This window comes from Rhodamnia argentea, chromosome 1 (genome assembly GCF_020921035.1).
Source record: "Rhodamnia argentea isolate NSW1041297 chromosome 1, ASM2092103v1, whole genome shotgun sequence".
Classification (NCBI taxonomy): domain Eukaryota; kingdom Viridiplantae; phylum Streptophyta; class Magnoliopsida; order Myrtales; family Myrtaceae; genus Rhodamnia; species Rhodamnia argentea.
In genome coordinates this window covers 19,906,618-19,930,384 of record NC_063150.1, presented here as the reverse complement: position 1 = coordinate 19,930,384, position 23,767 = coordinate 19,906,618, and the positions used below count along the sequence as shown (strand labels likewise).

Genomic DNA, 23,767 nt, shown 5'->3' with positions numbered 1-23,767 from the left:
ATACCTCCAAAACTTAAAATATCGTGTTTTCTTATTTGCAAGATACGCATTGGATCTAACATGAGAAATAGGTGATGTAGCAATGCAGTAGAATGAGCGATACGGATGAAATATAAAAGGAATTTGTCCCTGCTAGGGACAATGTTATTTATGAATCAATCGCGGATGATATTGCCGGGTAATTATTTTGCGATTTCACCAATCAATTCCCCTTATCTCGTGACAATTACGGGTATGAAATGTCGGTTCTGTTAGGACTTAGGTGCGTGCGACCAGTTGTAGGAGGGGAACCGTTTCATCCAACGCGTCTAAGAACCCATTGCTGGAGATCAGCGTGTTCTATGAAATCTTGCGACTTGTAGAGTTGTCACTGAATTGGATGCAGATTGAAAGTTACACTTATGCTGTAACATCCCACTTTTATTAGATTCTAAACAAGCAAAGAAGACCGAAATGGATTGAAAAGCTAACTCTTGACGAGGAGCTCACTCCGTCGACATAAAATGAGGAAGAAGTTAAACATATTGCTCAGAAAAGTGTACTCCAAGATGAGACATATCTGCTAAATGATACCTAACATGAACGCCAAGTGGGTTAAAGGTGAAAGCGTTAGGCACATGTGCGACATTTCGACTATGTTCGACGGAGAGTTCGGAGTATTACTATTCAGTGGTTCGGACCTAAATAAGCTAATTGAAATGACGGAATAGGATGGGATCAATGAATTAAGTTAAGGCCCTACTAAGTGGGATGAGACACACGTGGGCCGATTCGGACTTACTAGCTATGTGCGGATGGGCAGATTTTATAGGTGAGTGAATTAAGAGATGAATATCATCCTAATGTTATGCTGCATGGGAATTTCCACCAGAACCTTATTACCCCTCATGACCACGTGACATTGCATGGCAAAGTCCATGATTAGTCGACAGATGGTGAATAAAAATGTTGTGGCAAGATTAGTGGGTTTCACAACTAGATTGGTGCCCCATGAACCCCATTAGCCTCAAATGGTTAACACCTGACCCAACAGGTGGCGTCCCCTCCCTCATTCCATTTTCACGCCCAATGCATGTGTTTAGCAAATGGGTTTTTGGCATCAGAATCACCACCGAAAGCTGGTAAAAGAGGGAGAGAGTTCTTGAAGTTCAGCTGGGCGTTAATTGCGACAAGGAAGCGAGAAAGGCCCGACACCCATTTTCGTCAACGGTCCAAGCTTGTTTGGCAACCAGGCAAGAAACTCATTCAATCCTCTCTTGTAGTGTTGCTAGGAGGTTTGAACAGAGTAGATTAGATGATGTTAGGTTGGGCGGAAAGTAGCTAGAGGGCTTGAGCTTTGAAGGGTACCGATTTGGGATGAAATTGAAAGAGGAAGACTACTGACCTTAGTCGTAGGACTTGATGAGCAACCGATTAGGGAGCGCCACAATAGTATTTGGCTAGAAATGGTAAGACTTAGAGATGAATGTTGTTCAGTGGAGGTTAAGGGAATGAGGAATTGTCTTGTTGGTGAATGAGGACTGTGAAACCATAGACAATTACCGATTGTGGACTACCGATTGTGGACCATGATCTGCGGTTAGGGGAAACAAACAGAACCCAATGACTTGCTTACTATCCTAATGCACGAATTATTGATTGAGGCTTTGAGCAGCTTGTAGCATTGTATTGTTGGCTGTTCTTATTGCTATGCTGTTCTTTCCGGATACGGGCTGATTAATTGAAAACTATACTAAAGGGACGGTTGTGTTTGGTTAGCCCGTTGGCACTATTGATGATATGCACTAATCCTGCATATGTTACTATCCTGCATTTTATGTCATAATAGCACAAACAGCTTAAGTCCTTACTCATACTGAGATGTTGATGCCCCTGAGCTAAGTGCGGGGAAGCACCAGGAAAAAAGGAACCCCTGAGCTGTGTGCGGGGGAGTACCAGGGCCCTGTGTTTGCAATATCTTGCATCTTATGGACGGGTCAACTTCTAGTCGATGGTTGTCGATTGCGTTGGGATTCTCACATGTCACTTGATACCACTTGCATTGCATCCATTCAAGTAAATCTATATGCTGACTTCGTAGAGAGCTGAATAGATGCGTATATTGATGATGCGTGTATGGTCTTGTTGTGAGATGAAATATATATTAGCTCTTTTATTTGCGCAGTCCATTTTTATACTAGTAGTTGATTTAGAGTGAAATGGAAGTAATAAGCCTAAGGACGACAGGGATTGAACGTTTTTCTTGCTGAGCAAAGAGCTCACTCTTGTTGTGACTTATCTTTTCAGGTTAACAGACATGGCAACTCCTCCTAATAGCATTTTTGGAGTACCGGTTGATTATGATGTGGCACCCTATAATTTAGTCCACGTTGATATGCCCTATCTTTAGCTTGTTATATATGTATATATGCTGTGGGTGTACAAGGGAATGGTGGCAGGAGTAGTTCTTCATAGGTTTTATGCGGTCTACATACCCGTGGGAGAGCAGATGATCGGTCCATTTCGATACGTAGCCATGGACGATGCAGAGGAGCCGATGTACATGGAGAGTGTGGTCCTAGAGGACGATCCATCCGAGGAGGAACCCGTAGTGGTGGATTAGGCGTGCTGATTCGAGAAGAAGAAGAGGGAGCCGAAACTTTTTAGTTTTAGCTGGCAACAGTAAATAACACTTGGAGTAGTTACCCGAGCCTCCCAGACACGCCAGAAAACTTTTGAGATCCTAACGATCGATGTAAATACCCTAATGTGAATATCTAATATAAAAAGTATACCACTTAGTAACTCTTTGTCTTGATCTTAATTAGTGTTTTGTTTTACCTCGTTTTTGTCATCGCAACACGTTGTTTATATGCTGAATTGGTTCTCGCATGACTACCTTCAACTATTTATGCATAATAGACACATTAATAAGTCGTAATATGTAGACGTGGCAACCTGGGATGCCACATATGCAATCGAGGGATGTCGACTCCTTTGCAATTGACTCTCGTTGGGGGTTACCCTCGGACGAACTTGCGAGCTCGCTGGTAATCTTGACATTTCGAGCAGAAAGAACTGAGAATGATAATAGCGCAAGTCGCCTTTCATTCTCACTCTTCACACCACATGCATTCTATGACAAAATAAATAACCAGTCAGACAGATTAGTTCTTCCAGTCCTGAGATTGGTTTGCTAAAAACCTATGATTTAGACAATTGAAAACTCATAGCTGATGGAGAGAGCACGGACTACATATATTCATCCAAGGATAAGACTATCAGGAAAATGACACTTGTTCAAGCTGATTAAAACAGCAGGATTGCGCCATTTTGCCGGTGGGCAAAGCCATTGTTCAGGTATTTCCTCAACTATCATGAGTTACGAGGCAAATTCCATGAGAACGGCACCCGCCGATCATAAGCGAAGATCTTTGCCATAATTTGTTGGCGAGAACTACTTGCTCCGCCATTTAAGCGTATCAAATCTTCAGAATGGAAATTCGGTGCCGGTCTGATTTCTTAGGATAGGCTAATGCAAAAAACCCATTGGTATTGAACTTGCAAGAAAAATACCCAACTCACATAAGACTAGATCACCCCTACAGCAAGGTAATCAGAGAACAATACTTTTCATTTGATTTATAACATCCTTACTATGATGAGAAAGAACAGAAATCAGCAAATCTATCCAAGTTGACATCCATCTATTAAACACTTCCATTTTTTGGCTATACAATATTCTGGCAGATCAATACGAACATACACATTTAACATAAATCCCGAGACGACTTGCACTAACACATCTACTTCCAAGTCAGATCAACTTCCTAAGGCTCTTGACAGTGGAAGACATCTCTCTCAAATAGTAAAGCATGGTACATAACTACATTTGACAAGCAATTGAACAAGGACCTTCAATCTAGCTAAGAGTTTACAGTCGTGGAAAACAAGATACAGCTGCATTCAAGCCACAACCTGCATGGGAGGTGAGTGTGACATTTCATCATCTCATCGGCGATATTATCACCGAAAGAAATCATATTCATTTCAGAATAATATTTATGCATCACATCCCTCTATTAGGGCTAGTCATGTACGTAAAACTTCTGTTGCAAACTCAGACACATAAAAATAAACAAAATAACTAATTATTATTGAACATTACATACTACTAAAGCTTAAGTGGATTCATGTCAACAAAACAAGAAAGAAGAAAAAATAAACAGAAAATAAACCTTCATGATTGAGCGGTAAATTTCACAAGCATGTTTCGCTTCCAAGTTATTAGAGCTCTAAAGCATATGTAGGAACCTATAAAGGGAATAGATATGGTTCAACATGTAAATATACACTTATTCTTCCCATAGTGTAGCTAACTTCCTTCAACTCAGTTACCGACAACTGACTTTAAGACAATCAAATTCTGTCTTAAGTAGTCATTTTGATACAGCAACCCAATAAAACAAGTACAAGTACAATGAGCACAAACTTCATTGATAGGGGCATGAAGACCTAGTTTAAGAAGTAGAGGTAAATTATCATTGCAAAAGAACCATGTGCACAACCACGCTCCCCACCCCAGCCCACCCCAGCCCACCCCACCAAAAGATAATAGACAACTATAGGAGGTGATCTCTGATCAACTAAAACATTGCACCGCAGGCATTGCTGGCAAATTCCAAAGAATTCTACAAAATGAAAGCTCAACAATAACCAAAAAGTCTGGCCTTGCTTCATAAATAACTGTCAATGCATAAATCTATCAAACACCAGTTAAGCACTGATCTTTGTTCACCTCTGCCATGTTTTCGTCAAGAAAATCAGATGATTTTGGATTTAGGCAACCATAACTGTCGTAATGGAGAATTCTTAACTGTCTTTTCTGAATTTTAGAGAAGGAAATGTTAGTATTTAAGCATAGCTTGTGGGCCCGTGATCTAGTCATGTTATATTACATTTACTCGCCTTTGTTACACACCAGGCCACCTCCAATTGAATGGTGAAAGCATGCAACATTAACTTCATCTCAGCGGTGGGAGGAACTCTCACAAGTTCCATACTAACAACTCGAGTAAACATGGTTAAAGAAACTAGCTTAAGGAGGTGGAAACACTCAACAAAACAGTTAGAAACCATCACTTCAGACAATGATGAATTTTTCTTAGAATAATTTCCATGTATATCATGCTCGTGCTAATGGATGAGTAATGAGAACAATGCTCACTGCTAATTTGAGAGAGAGGGGCGTAAAAGCCAAAACATCCGGGATTGGATACCTGTGTGTCTATCCTGCATAAGATGATTGGGAAACTGACTACTCATCAAGCAATGCCCAACAATCAGTGACATCAACTTCTGAGGCAGTTCTAACCTATTTAACCATTAACTGCAACCAACACCAGTACTATCATTACCCCTTCAACTAGGTCATTCCGTAATACTTGATAGTGACACTGTCCACAACTGAAGTCCCAAATCAAAAATGGATTATGTGTATCTTCTATATTCATCATTCAAAGGGCTCATACCATAAGCTTGGTTAATTTTATTGCAGATTTTGCCAAGTATACAAAATGAACAAGAATTAAACAACTTTTGCAAGCAATCAAAGCGTTGAGCATATACCTTTTTGAGAAATGGATGTTGTCAATGGGTGAAGCATATAAATCATAAAAATAATTGGTACGATAGTTACGGACATCATCCTTAATCACTCTTGGCCTCTTTTCGTAGAAAGAGGTTCTCATGTCAATAAGTCTAACAATCCAAAGCTTTCCTTCAAAATGCACATAACTTTCCTCCAACAATGCACGGCAATTGCCTCTCGTCCTTTGACAGAATGACAGTCCAATGATATGTCAAACTAGACAGACTGCTAATTTTTCTGTACTAAATGGAAGGATGAAAATACATTAGGAATCACTAGCATTGGCATGATTGAGCTGCACACCGAAAAAGAGGTGATGATGTCCCCCAGAGCGACATCCCTACACTTTTTATGCAGGAGACATATGAATGCAAGATCTATATCTTGATTTAGTCAACAAGTACAATGACATCTTCAACTTGGACTCTGGAAACTGGTTACACCAAAACAAATTAGAACCTTTGTCACCTAAAGTTGAATTAACAGTTACCATTCCGGTTGAGAGGCAAAGGATAGAGGAAAAGAGGCCTTTCATTCATAAGCCTCTTACTTTCTAGGCAGGATAAGCGATAATGAAACTGGACAACATTTCAAACCAAATCAATGCAACCTCGACAAACTCCGATCCCTAATTGAGCTCCCTCATTATGTGCTCATACCGAATATGAGTGTTCTTCATCCTTGAAATTGCTTCAACAACGTTAATCGCATAGAAATCTAATTCACAACTCATCTGAAAACCCATACAAGAGAAGATAATTTTGTTGCAGGAATTAAGGACACAGACATCGCTCCCGTTATTTGCTTCATGGATTTCTTCTCAAACATGTTTCATAGCTTAGTTAACTTATCCATTTCATGATCTTATCAGACAGAAAGTATCATTCCTTCTAGCATGCTTATGTGGATTTGAAAGCTGCATCACCAATGGACACATCGCACAGAAAGCTCAAGGCAGACATATCAACTGGGCACGGGGACATAATAGACCAGTTATGGTAGGTGATATTTACTTTCATCTCATATGTTGCATATTCTATCTGAGAAAATTATAACAGAATGGAGTTAGGTGATATAATTGTAGGGAAAAAAACGAAAATTAGCTGCAGTGAGATAAATAAGCATGATGCATTGACAAATACATCAAGAAGCAGACGAGTAATTTGAGCCACAAAAAGAGAATAATAACAAGAGCATTGCTCTCCTTCAATAGAAAGCCTTAACTGGGGAATTCACCAAGTGCAGGAGGAACTAGAAGCTCAAAATTGCATCTAAACAGCATTTCAATTGCACCTCCATCAATGACAATACTTTTAAGTAACTAATTATGCTGACGGCCCTAGGCGAGGAACGGGTGTTCAGATGCTGGAGATAACTGCATAAACGTGAATTAACTCAAGATCAATGGGAGATTAACAAATGTGTTCAAAGAATTCATCCAATCATGATACAGTTATTGTGTTCACTACTTTGCATGCTTAATTTACCAAAATTGATTCTCTATCTCTCTGTTAGATAATAATTGGTTAGTGGATGCTATTTAAGGATTGTAATTATCAGTGAAACTATAGCTATGAGACATTCTTCAAAAACCGTGCAACACTCTTACTGGTGGCTTGCATCGCACATAACCTGACATCCTTAAGAAGTGAAATGGTATGTGGATGCTATATTCCATTATTTGGGGAGTATACCTATAATTTCTCTAAATGGAGGCCTAATGTACCTTTTGTGGAGCAGTTGAAGGCTTTTCAAGAGCTTATCGACAATGGGAAGGTGACTTATGGTTTCCTGCTAATTTCAATTCTAGCGTCTTAGGCAACCTATTTTCCTTACTGCAACAATGTGATGAATTTTATAGAGAATGCTCCTCCATTGAGATTATGAAAAGTAACTAAATTGCCACGAATATCATATCTCCTGGCTTTCCTGAATGGTCTAAGTTGATCAGTGTATGAGAGATCTAAACTCTTTTTCTTGAGGGGTCATAACATAAGAGATCAACACTTGTTATGGCTGTTGAGCAACAGATTATGCATTTTTACATATAGGAGTAGGTACAAAATGCACTGGCGTGTAGGGTCTGTTTAAAGAATTGCCTATGACAAGTAGAAGTGAAACTTGCTTTTGCATGTAGTCCCATTGTCAACAATCAAGACTTGCTATGGAGTGACAGATTTTGTTCATGAAGCTATAGTTAAGGGATTGGCAGAGATTGTAAGCATACAAGATAGCTACGATTTAATGCCACTTTGAACGTAAATACTTCTTTTTTCGACAAAAAAAAAAAGAACGTAAATACTTCTTCTAACATTGCTCCTTGGAAAGTGAAGAAAGAACAATACTATCTAACGGACATTTGTCTAAAACATTTGTCTAAAGGATATTGTAGGGAAACAAATATTCCACAAATTGAGGATAATAATTTTTTGCTTTGGACAACTTAGTATATGCAAGTTTCATCTTCTCAAGCTCTACCGCTGCTCTACATGTTACAGTGGGATGTATGGGTGTTTCTTGTTTCTGATTGTTGAACTTACGTTCGAGAGATGAAGTGAATGGGATGTCACTTTATATTGAATTTCCATCTGCTGCTGCTCTACATGTTGCAGTGGGATGATGGGTAATTGTTGAACTTACCCCTAGATATGTTCGATAGACGAAGTTAATGCGATGTCACTTTATGTTGAATTTCCATCTTCTCAAGCTCTGCCTCTGCTCCATATGTTGTAGTAGAATTTATGGGTATTTGTTTCTGATGGTTGAATAGAATATTCGATAAGTGAAGTTATGGAAGAAGGCATGGCTACTCTTTCTCGTCATTTCCCAAAGCTTTCACTCGTTGGCTTCTCCTACTAAAAACTTGAAATTCATATGGATTTAAAAAAGGTATTTGTTGGGAAATAATTAGGATGATTTCCTGAAATTATTTTTTCTCTTAATACAGCTACACTTAAGAAATCATGGTCTATCAAGTGGGATACCTCTTGTGCTCCAACATTTGACGAACCAAGCCGGCATCTCAGTAACCACCCTCGTATCTCAACCTCAGGAAGCAACCATAAAATATGCTAGGGTTGCAAAGAAATCCAGGTTAACCATCATTCAACTTGCTCTTGCATTTTCAAGAAACTGGTCGTTCATGACAAGTTCAATCATATGCGAGCAACTAAAAGAAGACATTGGTGCCTTTTTAACAGTTGAGAGGTCTTTGCCATTTCAATTAATGGCAGAAATTGAAGCCAGTTTCAAGCGATACAAAGATACGACCATCTTTAAGGTTAAGGCTCGAGAAACTTTGTGAGCCTAATTCAATTCTTTGCTAGTCTTCTTAGTTATGAAAATTGCCGTATGTACCAATTCAATTCTTGGTTCATCATAGGCCATTACCAGTCTGCAAAAGTCTGGGGTTTTGTATTGTATAATCAATGCACATTCCTATATAATATCGTTATGAGATAACTTAGTTTTTCTTGGTCGAGCAATGAAAATGCACCAGCTTGTAATTCGCTGACAAAAATTGTAAGGAATGTGAGCTTTGCATCATAACTTTATTAGGAGAGCACCCCTATTTATATAAAAGGCCTCTCAAATGATTACCGTTGATCGACTCTAGATTTAATGGTAGAGATTGCATCTCCATATCTACCAACTACCGACACCAGACAAGAAGACTCTAGACATAATACATTTACCATGTCGTTCGTCTTAAGAATATTCTATAGTACTCAAAGAAACCGTAGAGGCCAAGACTCCTAGTCTTGTTAATCATTCGGACTACGTCGTGGATCGGTCGGGCCACGGAAACTCCAATCCATGACACAACCATCTAGGCCAGGAACAACTTTGTAGGATTGGAATCCTAAGTAGGATTTTGTTGAGGTCTTCAAGGATCAGATCGTAGGATCGATTTGTTATATAAAAAAAACAGCATATTTGCCAGATATGTTGTGTGTAAGGTCACATAGTACTATAGTAATAAATTGCAGCTCTCAATAGGTAAAACGATAATTCCGAGACAGAAGACTACAAAGGAAGTGGTTTGTATAGAAAATTTGCATTAATCATTACATTCTCATGCGCCCCCGGCTTGGAAATTCAAGTGTCAGTGACAAGTATGCAGTACGTAAATTTGGTAAATCAATCCACACGGGGGTTTCTATGATCGGGCCAAGTTACGTTTTGCCCCCATGAATTCCGAGAAATGTGAGTTTCCCCCCGTGAAGTTTTGATTATCGTCATGTCCTCCCCAATCTCTTGAAACCCATCGTAACCTCCCCCTGACTCCGCCCAATTTGGTCACACACATGTTAGAGTGGGGAAGGGGACTGTGTATAGTGGTGAGAGACGGAATCGTGATCGCAAGGGCAAATATGCCCTTATCTGGGGTCGAATGACCTTGGATAGTGTACATCGCCCCTTGCCGGAGTCGTAGTTCGTGAAAGATTTTGATGGTATCACAGCTAACTATCCGAAAAGCTTAAGTTAATAGATGAATGTATGGTTTAATACTTATATATTCTAACACTCCTCCTCAAGCTTAGTCCGGGGATTAAAAAGATTTAAAATCGGGACCTCCAACTCTGATACCAAGAAAGATTTTGTGGGACCACGACCAACTGCTCTAAACGCTTAAGCTGTTAGATGAATGCGTGGTTTAATATTTATATATTCTAACACTCCCATTCACGCTTAATATGTGAGGATCTCGTTATTTTGTGATTTTTGTAGATGATCACTCTCGTTACACATGGCTTTATCTTATGAAAAATCGCTTTGAAATTACTCATATCTATCGTAATTTTGTTGCCATGATCAAAACACGGTTTTCTCAAGAAATCAAGGTTTTTCTTACTAATAATGCCATGCAGTATAGAGATGCTGAATTTCTTCGTATTGTTTCTCAGAACGATACTATTATTCATCGTTCTTGTCTAGGAACTTCCCAATAAAATAGTCGAACAGAGCATAAGCATATGCATGTCTTAGATACTGTGCGCACTTTGCTTATCTCAACTTCTTGTCCAAAACAATTTTGGGGAGAAGCTTGTCACACTGTTGTATACGCTATCAATCGTATTCCGTCACCTACTATGGGTAACTTATCTCCTTACGAATGCTTGTATGGCGGGACTCCTAATTATAATCTTCTTTGAGTTTTTTGGCAGTGCTTGTTTTGCGCATTTACTTCCCAAGGAACGTACGAAGTTAGAACCTCTTGCTCGTTTATGTTGCTTTCTTGGGTATGATATTGAGCATATAGGGTATAGATGTGGGGATCCAGTCTCTAATCGTCTACGTGTTTCCCGTCATGTTACTTTTTGGGAATACAAATGTTCTCATCTCTTCGTTCCTTTGAGTTATCACCAACCGTTTATTTTTATTTTTTTTTCACAAATCCTTCAATGGAACTCTTCCTGAAGATGGCACACTTGCATCTTCCTCTTTGGAATTGTCTTCTTCTAATCATAATGCGGGTACATCAAGCGATCCCATTTCGGCGGCCCACGACATGTCCGCACCATCTGCAGATTCTTCATCTTTAGTGCTACCTTCTTCTCCCGTTCGTCATTCTACTCATGTAAGTCAACCTTCCGTTCGACTTCGTGATTTTCATTATAATTCCACTATTGCCTTATTTCACGAGCCTCGCACTTATAGAGAAGCTCGTACTAATCCTCTTTGGCAACAAGCAATTGTGGATGAGTTGCAAGCGTTGGAAAAATCTCATACTTGGGATCTAGTTGATTTGCCTCCCGAAAAGTCTCTTATCGCTTGTAAATGGGTGTATAAGATCAAAACTAAGGCAGATGGTACGGTGAAATGCTATAAAGCTCAATTAGTAGCAAAAGGATTTACTCGGGAGTATGGGATTGATTATGATAAGACTTTTGCTCCAATTGCACGTTTTACTTCTGTTCGAAGTCTTATTGTTGTTGCCTCTATCAAGCAATGGTCTATGTTTCGGATGGATGTTAAAAATACATTTCTCGATGGCGATCTTTCCGAGGAAGTATATATGGAACCTCCTCCCGGATATACTGCTTTTGACAAAGTATGTCGATTACATCGAGCATTATATGGACTGAAGCGGGCTCCTCGTGCATGGTATTCTAAGTTCGGTTCTCCCATGGAACACCTTGGATTTAAATCCAACCCTTATGATAATGCTCTCTTTGTTCACCGAACATCTTGCGGGTATATTATGCTCCTTTATAAGTAGATGACATGGTCATCACCGACGATGATCAAATTAGCATTGCGAATCTCCAATAGTATCTCAATCAGCAATTTGAATGAAAGATCTTAGTAAACTCAATTATTTTTTAGGCATGGAGGTTACTTCTGATTCCTCAAGATATTATCTTTCTCAAGCTAAATATGCCACTAATCTTCTTTCTCAAGCGGGACTTACCGATAACAAGATTGCTACTGCTCCCATTGAAACTAATGACAAATTTAATGATAAAGATGGGACTCTTCTTCCCAATCCTACTCTTTATCGGCAACTAGTTGGCGCTTTTGTATATCTCACTGTCACTCGTCCCGATATCGCTTATGCTGTTCATATTGTCGGTCGGTTTATGATCGTGCCTCGAACAACTCATTTTGTCGTTGTTCTTCGAGTTCTTCGCTATGTTAAGGGCACCACTTTATTTCATGGTCTTCACTTTTATGCTCAATCTGCCTTGGAGTTGAAGGCTTATTCCGATGCTGATTGGGCAAGAGACCCTCATTATCAACTCTCCACTACCGGCCACTGCTTCTTTCTGGGTAACTCACTCATCTCATGGCGTAGTAAGAAACAAACCGTTGTTGCTCGATCTAGTACGGAAGCATAATATCGTGCTCTTGCTGATACAACGGCAGAGTTGTTATGGTTATGGTGGTTACTAGAAGACATGGAAGTTTGTCATACCGGTGGAACAGTGCTTTATTGCGATAATCAGAGTGCTATCCAAGTAGCTCATAATGACGTTTTCCATGAACGCACCAAACATATTGAAATAGACTGCCATTTCATACGCTCTCACGTGCTTCGGGGTACTCTTCGTCTTATCTCAACTTCATTGGCTAATCAAATTGCTGATGTATTTACTGAGACATATCCACCTGGGCGCTTTCAAGATTTTTTCTCCAAATTCCAGTTGACTTCTTCCATATCACCTTGAGTTTGAGGGGGACGTTATAATAATTAGATTGATTCTGTTAGATATATTACAATTACGATTTTATGAATCGTAATTAGGTTCTATTGTAATTGATATTGTAATATTACGTTACTATAGATAACTGCTTTGTAAAACCTATAAATAGGCTCCTGTATAGTCAATGGAAGATGTACAGAAATTTCACAATTACATTCTCCACTTCACTTTATCTATTCGCTTTATCTGTTCGCTTGAGATTGACTTCGGCGAGGGGTTGCAAGCAGACTTGGTCGTGCCTGGGTCCTATCTCCAGTCGATTTCAGGTAGAGATCGATCCAGGCAACTTCCAACCAAGAGCGTTGCATTTGGTGTATAATTACTTTGATGTGGACGTATCGCCAAGTTGCCTCTTCCTTCTTCGACTAGGCAAACAATAATTGAGATGACGACACGCATGTTGGGTTCAAATGACAAACAGCTTTCAGCACGAGATAATCGCTCTTTTTCCATTTCCTTCTCTTTTTGTAATAAATGAAAACCTAACGAAGAGTTATAGAAATAGTGCTGAAACTCTAATGGCTATAATATAATTTCGACATTTCATATATGAAATTTGTTATGACCACTGAATCCAACAAAATGTTCTTAACTTTTCGAATTCATAAGCTCGTGCAGAGCACGAGGTTTCTCTCGTACTTGTCAAGGGTACTTCGATTATTGATGCTGAAGCGTCTTATTATTTTAAGCTTCTATTGAATACCCATAATATGATTTTCGGAAAAAAAAACTTTTATTAGAAGAATTGTTTGTGACGTCTAGGAAAATTTGTCGAGGGAACATGAGTTTTTCTAATCATCAACAATTGTGTAAACTTTGTCGCCGACAATGAAAATAGTCTTCACTCCATCCGTATTTGTAAAAGATACAAAAGATTGTTTAAAAAAAAAATGGTATCCCAATCGTTAATTTTACAAGATAAAAAGCATCCCGAATTAAAACGAATCTAGTTGATATTTTTAATTTTTTGGCGTACTATATGAAGTTATCCTTTTCAGTAGTAGATAAACAAATCAACCTCAATGATAGCAGGGCAATAAAGCTAAGAAAAATACCAACCAAGGACAAAGTAATTGTCAAAGCGGAACACAAATGTCGTATTGTGAACTCAAAGAATAAGAATAGCATCTCGTCACTCTTATTCATAAAAACTAGCCCGGAAGGGCAAACAAATTAACTCAACTTACGGTCCTTTGTTTTGATTTAAAACAACTCATTATATAGAAAACGCGTAATCCACAAGCCAAAATTTATTGTTTAGTGATTATGTGGTCTAGGTGGATCATTGATTGTGGACTATCAATCCAATTCTATCGAGGTTAGGGTTTTATTAGTGAATACTTCTAAAGCACACTTTAAGTTTTCGGTAAATAATATTTAAGCAATGCATCGTCATCGCATTAGAAATTAAGAAATTTCTTTGTTTTAGGGTGCACTTTTTTTTTAGGATCATCAACTATTTCCACAGCAATTTTCGAAAAATCATTGCTTAGCAAACAATTTTATGGATGGTGAAAATATTATGAGTTGATTGATCGTCTTAGCGACACAAACAATCTTGACAAAAATATTTTGTATATTGTCGATTTCGCACGAAATAAATATATTGTAAGTACGACTATTAAGTGTCGCGTACCTATCAACAAGACTTTTGTGCTATTGTCATTCAAAGCAAAGAGAAACTCTCGATTTTAAGTTATCTCAATAAATTTTTTCTTCTCCAAACGGTGTTAATTATTCAATATGGCCTTTTTTGAATGTGTAAATTTTTTTTTTTATCTCCCGCATTTTCAATATAGAAATTCTGAACTTTTTTCCTAATCTACAACAATCTCCCTAAAAAGATTTCAAAATTTTGGGAATTTCTTTCTTTCCACAAAATTATTTTCATCTCCCACATTTATTCAAAAGTATGGCAAAATGATTTTCACTTTATTTTTCTGTACTAGAATAAATGTCAAACTTTATAATGATGTAAGAAATTAATGTTCATCAGTTTTCAACCAAACCAAACCAATACAAACCAAATAATATTAATATTAAAGAAACAATCAATTTCACATCGTCAATCCACTGCCAGAGAAACTTCTTGGAGTCGTCTCCTCTGCTCTCTCTCTCTCTCTCTCTCTGCGCGACGACGTTACCAGCTTTTAGACTTTTCTTGAAAACCTTCCTCGCTAAGGAAAATCTGCCCATCGCTCGAATCATTTTCTTTCATTTTCCCCGTTCTTTGGTCCAAAAGGAAATTCTTCGTTTTTATAAATTTAGACGCGCTTTAGCATGCTCAACGCCTTTTGGGAGGGGCTGAGCTAATTCACTGGAATGATGAATTGCTGATTTTCTTGCTTTTTTTTCTCGGGACCCATTTGACGGGAAGCAGAGAATTGGGGGTGTCTTTCTCGTTTCCCTTCGGCTTCAGAAAGAAAGGGCCAATTTTGGTTCATATTTTCTGTTGCTGAATCGAAATCTGAAGAAGGGGCAATTTTTGTCGGTGTTGATTTTTGGGGTGGGTGCGAGAAGACATGGGTCAACAGCAATCCAAGGACGAGTTGGTGTATCAGCAGGTCAGCTATGGCAACACCGAAGGAATCAAAGCCCTCTGCAGAGAAGGCGCTGGCCTCGAGGTAAATTTCTTGTTTTGTGCATCTTCTCTCTAAATTTAGGCTTTCATGTATGTCATCGGATCACGATTGTTTTTGGGTAGTGTTTAGATTGTCTCTGTTTTTTTCTAATTGTAATGTTAGAAGAGGGGATTCTTCTGAAGTTGTTGTGATGGGTCATTTTTGGGTGGTTTTTGTCGGTGCAGTGGATCGACAGAGAAGGGAAGACGCCTTTGATAGTCGCTTGTATGAATGCGGAGCTGTATAATGTTGCCAAGGCTTTGATCGAGTTGGGCGCCAACGTCAATGCATACCGACCCGGTACCATTTTTTGTTAGGATTCCGCATTTTCTGGGGGGTTTTATGCTGTTTTTTCGTTGTTGTGCTTGGTATGAATCCATATGACGCGGTCTGAGATGATAAATTGTTCTAGAAAGGATGTGTTTTGGGCTGAGTTTATTCTAGGAACTAGTTTAGAATCATGTGCGAGCGATATCTCGGTTGCTTCCAGTAATAGCTCTCCTTTTGGCTCAGAATTGGGCTAGTTTGGTTGATTTAACGTGTCAAACCATCATTTGAACTATGACATTTAGCATATTCACATATCATTCTCTGCATGTGTTAAGTGCCGCGTTGCATCTAGTGTTATAAGTTATCTGTCTATATGTCCATGTCTTGACTCTTAACTTGGTAATTTAATGAAGGTCGCAATGGTGGCACTCCTTTGCATCATGCAGCTAAGAGAGGCCTCGAGAGTACTGTTAATTTACTTCTTTCTCATGGAGGTCTGTGCCAATAATTGTTTAGTAGTTTACATTATGCTAATTGAAGTTTTTACCCAGCTTTCTGCTATCTAGCTTGTGTAATGTATCTGCACATTTTGATCCTTCAGCAAATGCACTGTTGATAAATGATGATTGTCAAACTCCACTGGATGTGGCGAGAGCTAAAGGATACGCTAATGTTGTCCGTACATTTGAGGTATGTCTTGTGGAAAAAACAAAATTGTATCCCGTCAATAAGGGAAGTCTTACTAGATTAGATTGACTTGTCTAACTTTTAATGCTTTTAGGGTCACATGGGATTATTCTCTGGTTGGTTGCGGGAGTTTTATGGTCTTGGGTTTCTGGAAGTACTTGCTCCTCAGTTGCTTTCAAGAAAAGTGTGGGTATTCTAGTTTTAGTTTTTACTTTAGTAGGCAACGTTGTGTTTGCTTTACTTTTATACACTCATCTCTTGTAGCTGTGCCTTCTCTCTGTTGGCAAAATAGATGGATCATAAGCTGTTTCTCCAACGGCCTAATTTTATTTATTTTTTTTAACGTTCTTCTTTTTCCAGGTGGGTAGTCATTTACCCTTGTGGTTCTCGAAAGCCCACAAAGCCATTCAAGTTGGAAATGGCAATATATCCTAGTATGCAGGTACCAATCCTTTGTTACCAATATGTTACCAAGTTGCAATTAAAAGTTTTCAACTTCACATATGTTAGTATTTTGGGTTTAAAATGTATATACTATTGTTTTTCTCCTGCTATGTCATTGCATGAGCTCTCATAATTCTTCTGTTTTTAGTCCATAAATTGATGCCCGCTCTAGGCACGAATCACCTATCCAATTGAGTGATTATACCTGCAGATCTTCTATGTATGCAGCATCCACTTGATGTTACGAGTCTCTTTGACCTTTTGACACCCTTTTCCCTCGCTGTGTTTTCTTTTTGGGTTTCGGACTATATTAGTTAAATCTGATTCTGATGTTCTCTGGGTTTTGGTTGTCTCTTTGCCCCTCGTAATCATGTGGCTTAAGTCATGTCTGCTTGTGCTAAAATGATGGCCATCAAGTCTATCCGCTGATTCGGCACTATTTATAATGTGCAGGATGCTCAACCTCGAGCAATTGTTGCATTGTGGAATGCCAACTTAGAGGAACCTAAATTCCACCATTTTGATCATTCAGTGACAATTGTCGACAATTCTTCAAGTAATAACTTGTACTGGGTCTTATTTTCAAATTTATTTTGACAGTATCAATCTGTAGAGTATGAGTTTAATTGAGCTTTATGTAAATCGAAGTCCCAAGGGGCAGGAGGCGGAGACACAGGAGGTATAGGCCACGAACAGATAGGCGTAAGTATAGTAATTGCTCCTTTTTTACAATTAAATGAAAGCTTCAAATTTTGTAGAACTGAGGAGTTAGTTCCCATTAGAGTTTGTTAGAATATCGTGTAATTATGATGACCCACGCACGCCCGGCCTCCAGTTCCAAGTACTTGTCCCTATTGGATAGGAAAATGTTTGAGGATCATCTTTGCTTAATGAGTAGTGGGACATTAGAAATTCTAATACTCCGCTTTCACTCAATTTGTTAGGTATACTTAGGCTGAATTTTGTTTTTGTTTGCAGAGACCCGTTATAGATTCGCACCTGCCAATGAAAGTGACAGACAGCAACTCCAGTGGTTTTGTGATGCATGCAAAGGGATTCCACAGGTATTGCGCAGATTAGTTTCATTTTGGGATTAACTCATGAGTGAGACAGAAAAGTGAATGTAATGCTGTAGTTCGTATCAATCCTGTTCTTGACTAGAAATTTTAATGGCTTTGTGGATGTTACACCTTTAGGTGGTGGTATTACCCTAGTCACGATACTTCTTATGATAGTCTGTGCGTGAGTCTTTTTAGTGTTACTTATGTTGTCAAGTTTCAATGCGACTTGCTCACAAAGTCGTGCGGTAATTATCGATAGCATTTGTGCATCTAATATCTTTTAGTGGGAAAAGGCTCGGTCATTCAACTTTCAGGATTTTTTGTGATGAGGTATCAGTAGTTCCATGTCATGGGATGTCAGTATTTAATCATGAGAGAAGAACTAGAATCTGTGAATTTAAATCAGACAGCGTGAACGATACATGTTTTTTGTGAACCTTTTTTTTTTCTAAGATGCATTTTTATGTTGAAACTGCAAATATTTCAGGCCACGCAGCCAGCATTTTTGCGACCTGCGCAGCCACCGGTTCAGGCAACTGCACCACCTGCCGCAGAGGATCTGGAATTAGCAATGGCAATCAACGCCTCCATCCAGTCGGCTATGCAGGATGTGCCACCACATTTTCCTGCTCAGCAAGGTGTTGGGACAAGTGCATCCACCAGTTGGAGTAATTCTGCAGAAGTTACGAGTCACGGTGATTCAAGTGCAGCAGCCGCGACAGCTCCATCCAAGGATGGCTGCAGTCCAAGCAATGAAATAGCTCCTATAGCTGTGCCACCTCAAAATATTGAAGGTGTCAGTGAGAACTCCGTCTCTGCTCCATCAGCCCCTCCAGCAAATGTTGAGGTTGTAGAGGACGGCCCGATTCAATATCCATCCATCGACATCAGTCCGATTGATATGTCCGCTCCATTAATCAGCGACTTACCACCTGTTGGCTCTAGCGGGAGCAAAGAAGACGGAAGTGAAGAGACGTGCTGTGTCGTTTGTTTGGATGCTCCCGTTCAGGGAGCTTGCGTGCCGTGTGGGCACATGGCGGGCTGTATGTCTTGCTTGGAAAAGATCAAAGCCAAGAAAACCGGGTGCCCAGTTTGTCGTACCAAGATTGACCAAGTCATAAGGCTGTATGCTGTTTGACTATGAAGCTTCGCCTATCTCGAACAGGTACGGTGATTGTTATTACAATGAGGTGTTAAGTTGGTACTGTGCATGCAAGTTTTCTTGAAGGTTCACAGGTTGAGATTGCTTATAGCTTGGGGAGTAAAGAGAGTATTACGTGTTTGTGCAGATTGAAGGAAAGGTGGTTCCAGAAACATGAAGGAGCGTGACTGCAGTACAGATAGATGATACCGAGTTCTCTGCATCTATGTGTTTGTCCGATCCGTAGATCGGCTTGTGGTTTTGTAATATATGGTCAGCAGCATCTTTATCTCCAGTATGTGGCATGAATTGAGAGCACAATTGGATTGCTTTATGTTGTGTGGAACTGTAAAGCAAAGAATGATACCATGTCTTTTGTCGATAGCATTTCCCCTTGCACTGACCCAACTTCCACTACTATTTGCAAAATGTGAATGATTGGCGAAATCGGGCTCCCTCTCTTTTCCCAACTGGGCCAACAGTCGTTCACATGGTCCGGACCGAAACAGACCATGGGATCAATCGGTTAATCTTGTCGATGTGGTCCGGTCTGGTCCAGCCCTGTCTTGTTTTGAAAAACCAAACATTGCTTGATGAGTGCATTTGCTAAATAGGGGATTTAGTAAACCAAAGTGGCGAAACTTTAGTTTTGTTATTGATCTCAAATTGGCCGGAAAAAAAGTGTTTCTGTTAAAGAGCTTGAGGCATCTTATTGGGTGGTCTAGCTGGGGAGACAAAAGTGGGGCATCGGATGAGTCATGTGAACGATAATACCAGTATCTGTTCTCGTTACTCATTGGATGTTTTTCAACGAAGTCATTAGTTCATTGGATCTGATGGTGTAAAAGGGGCAAAAAAGAAAGGCAATGTTAGATCTTTTCCTATTATTGTAGGGTGCATTAGGAACTGTACACGACGATGCTCGACGGAGAGATCGCTTCCACGAAAGGAGTTGGGAGGCCTTTCGAGCATCCCGAATGATCCGGATTCGATATATAGGCGCTCTTCTCATCCACGAACGCTAGGGAAATTATCGAATCTTGAACGAGGAAGACGTGCACGAATGAAACGAACACGGATATAGGATTAGCCTTTTTCAACTCTCTGAATGGGACTCTCTAATCAACTTTACAAGGTTCTGTCATTTCAGAGGGCTTTACTGTTCTACAATTCATCATCAAAATAGAGAAATCCTAGGATCCTTTCTAGTTTGTGATTTACTTTAACATGCTGGGCACTCAATGTCTCAATGGACAAAAGATTGGGACAGTCAATACACTTTGATCCTATGTCCCCTTTGCTAATGGAAAGAGGGAAAACAACAGGAAAAAAAAGGGGAATATGTGTCGGCAAAATATTTGTCTATTTGCCACGTGTCCCGGATCTTGATCTTTGTACTCTTCTGTGATTTTCGAAAGGCTATCGCTTTAATTATGTACTAAGAAAGAGTAAGTCAGTAGCATCTCATTTAATAATTATTAAGTCCTTTTTCTATTGTGGAATAATGCAGGAGTTAAGGGATCTTCCAATTTTAATTGAACATGAGAAAAAATTTACCAGAAAGATTAAAGAGGAATGATAAGGACACTAGAAATTTAATTGGTTCGATCCGAATATTAATACCTATTGTTATAATTATAGTGAGTTAATGGATCAACCAAAGTGAGCAAAGCGAGATACGACTCTTCAGTTCACGTGTCTCTTCAAATCACTTGTCCCTTCATTTCACGTAATTCTTCATTCTCGCTACAGTTTCGACTTTAATATTGTAGTTATTAAAGGTTCACAGCTCAACAAATGTGAGCATAAACGATATGACTATTGAGTTCATATCTTTTCAGTTTTCTGTTGTTGTTTTTACTATCTATAAATAGACATGTCTCATTAGTCCAATAGAAAGACCAAAGGAACTCCTCTAATTTCCCTTGTAGTCGTTCTCTAAGAACTCCTCTAATTTCCCTTGTAATCGTTCTCTAAGTATGTCGGTTTCGAAAAGTGTTCGACAGATTCATGTTCATATAATGCTAATACAAACGAGTTCGAGGTGCTGTATCTTGGAAGGCATAACTCATAAAACCGCTTAGCACCATTAGCAAGAACTAATCGCCTTAAGGAAATTTGGTTAGTTATACCTCACCTCCTATTTAATCTTGTTACAATTTTATAGGCTCAATACCCAAAAAATCCCCCAACTTTAGCATATGTACCAATTATATCCAGAATATTTTTTATATCATAAAAAATTTTCAATTTTTACTTTTGTTCTAATTCTACCAGCCTAATAACCAAAAAAAGCCCACAACTTTAGCATATGTCTCAATTATATCCAAAACTATCTCATAAAAAATTCTTAACTTTTAATTTTGTCCCAATTTTACCGTTGTTAGCATTTCGTCCATAATCACCGTTAGTTAATCTTGCATGATATTTTCAAGTCGTTAATGAATTACAACTCAGCAAAATTGATATGAAAAAATCCCTAACTTCTCTTACTTTGTCTGCTTCCTCTACACATTGTCGGGAGATACAAAGTTGCTCAAGACGACGCATTTCGAATTCTCCCTAGTACTCAACAGCATAAAGAATGGCTAGACGTGGAGAGCTAATTATTTTGACGAACAATCTCAAATCTTGCCACCTCTGAAACCCGTTGTTGCCGAACTTCGAAGATTCATTGGTAAATTCGGTGAGAAAATTTGAGCCGCGTTGGATTAAATAACGGTAATTATGAACGGAAGGCCGACGGTGGTATAATTGGGACAAAGTAAAAATTAAGATTTTTTTATGAGACAAAAAAAATTTTGGAAATAATTGTGATAGATGCTAAAGTTGGAGTTTTTTTGGGTATTAGGTCTAATTTTATAGCAATCTTTGCTTCTTCTCTGTTTAATTGTAACATCGGTGTTTTCTTCACTTGTTGAGAAGATCCATTCAATATATTTACTCATAGGCTTGGTCATTATTAAAGTTGTTATCACTTTCTCAGAGTTATCATTTTTTGGGTTATAACAACCAGTATTACGTGCTTCCCACAATACTTTACTACTTAATTTTCAACACCTACTTCACATGAAGAGCCGGCTGCCAAGAAATTTACTACGATTTCGTATGTTACAGAGTTTGCAATAGCTTGATGGCTTGAGTATTTCTCGGCCCCAAATCACAATCAAAACAAACCCCCTAGTGTTATGTTAGATTCTCTCGAACAGAACTCACCCAAAACAAAACAAAGAAGTCACAAAAGAGAAACCCCGATATTATTCTTGTTTGGTCTTCTTTGTGTCCACCGAGGATAACTCCATCTCCTGTATATGAAAAAGATATTTGTCATCAAAACAGGAAATACCCTTTTAAGAAACCAGCTCAAACTAGGAAACCCGTCAAATAGGATACTCACCTGAATAGGATTTTCTTTACGTGTTCAAAGTTGAGACGTATTCTTGATCCGATAACATACAAAGCGGAATGTGAACATTTTATGTTACTCCTCAGTGCGAGCTACTAAACTTGATCCCAAACATCCAAGTCTGTTGCCAAATCTAGGGCTAATTGTATATTCAATTGGTTAATGACGTCTTAGTTTTAATTCATCGATTTAAACGAAAAAAAAAACCCTTAATTTAGTTTGTTCCCACGTGGACTTTGTTTAGCAAAAGATGAAGGGGAACAACATCGTAGGACAAAACGGACACACACTTCCCCAAATAAACCAGTCCTTTCCAGAAAATAAAACGGGGCGGGGGGGGGCGGGGAGGGGTGGGAAAGGACAGATAAAGGTAAGAACATAGTCCTAAATTAAGCAAATCCTACCTGGGCTTACTATGTCATGCACGAAATATAGCTGTCAGCTGATCATCATAGTTGTATCCTTAAGAACGGAAAATAATTAGGTGCTCGAGACATATCATTTTATCAAGTTGCGTGGTAATAAGATGGTCTTTCGTATCTCGTTTGAGTATTTTTCCCTAAATAGAGGACTATGTGACCATCGCATAAATTGCGCATCGCACTATATATGATTTCATACAGGTCTAACCTTGTCAAATGAGATAACATGGATTGCCAAAAAAACAAAAACCCAAATAAAAATCATGTCATTGTCATTATTGTTTGTGCATTAAAAATGGCACATGTAGATTTTGTTACCACCTCTCTTAAAGATAGATCAATCTCTGGTTTATTTTTCTCTAAATTTTTGGGTTATAATTATCCACTGCTAACTCAAATAGGTTTAATTTCCATTTGGACAACATAGAAGTTTGATCCATATATGCAACTGTAAGAGTTTTTCTAATGTGGACTATATTAATACAAATTGTAATTTTCCGTTTCGCGGGATTGATCCAATAAAGCAATATATAAATTCGAGACTAGCTTGTATAGGCCGAGTAGACCCAACCTGTAATGAGAATGATTGTGGTTGAAAACTCTATAAACAATGCTCAAGTTTCTCATCTAACATGATGTACAAATAACCTCATATAAAAAGTAGATACATAACATAATGTGGGGAGCAGTCTTATCAAGTCAACGATACATAGGGCAATAGAGGAGAAGCACTTGAATCTTGGATCGTAAACTATTCCGCATCAAGAACGATGGATTATAAATCAAGTGTGCAAATCCATTTTTTCTCTATTATTGTGTTCTAGATTCTAAAATTTTAGGACAACGTCTTAAATAAAACAAGACATGCTACCGGGTTA

General features: G+C 38.7%; 2 protein-coding genes across 8 annotated transcripts in view; both read left to right on the top strand.

The window, feature by feature from the left end:
• LOC115753955 (peroxisomal membrane protein PMP22) overlaps positions 1 to 23,767 on the top strand; it is a 491,710-nt gene that overhangs the window by 228,245 nt on the left and 239,698 nt on the right. The window lies entirely within an intron of this gene.
• Positions 14,912 to 19,454, top strand: LOC115753983 (putative E3 ubiquitin-protein ligase XBAT35). 5 transcript variants are annotated; one of them, XR_004016933.2, is made up of 11 exons: positions 14,913 to 15,461; positions 15,644 to 15,758; positions 16,142 to 16,222; positions 16,330 to 16,418; positions 16,510 to 16,601; positions 16,776 to 16,857; positions 17,313 to 17,415; positions 17,508 to 17,561; positions 17,838 to 17,923; positions 18,408 to 19,156; positions 19,242 to 19,454. XR_004016933.2 is itself a non-coding variant. In XM_030692856.2 (11 exons), exons 1-10 carry the CDS (start codon positions 15,360 to 15,362, stop codon positions 19,056 to 19,058), a joined length of 1,455 nt encoding a protein of 484 aa, XP_030548716.1. In that variant the 5' UTR covers positions 14,913 to 15,359; the 3' UTR covers positions 19,059 to 19,085; positions 19,210 to 19,454. The 5 variants fall into 5 exon arrangements, 4 of the variants coding, with proteins under 4 accessions (XP_048129131.1, XP_030548716.1, XP_048129121.1 ...); XM_030692856.2 differs by having other exon boundaries at positions 18,408 to 19,085; positions 19,210 to 19,454; XM_048273174.1 differs by having other exon boundaries at positions 14,912 to 15,461; positions 16,543 to 16,601; positions 18,408 to 19,454.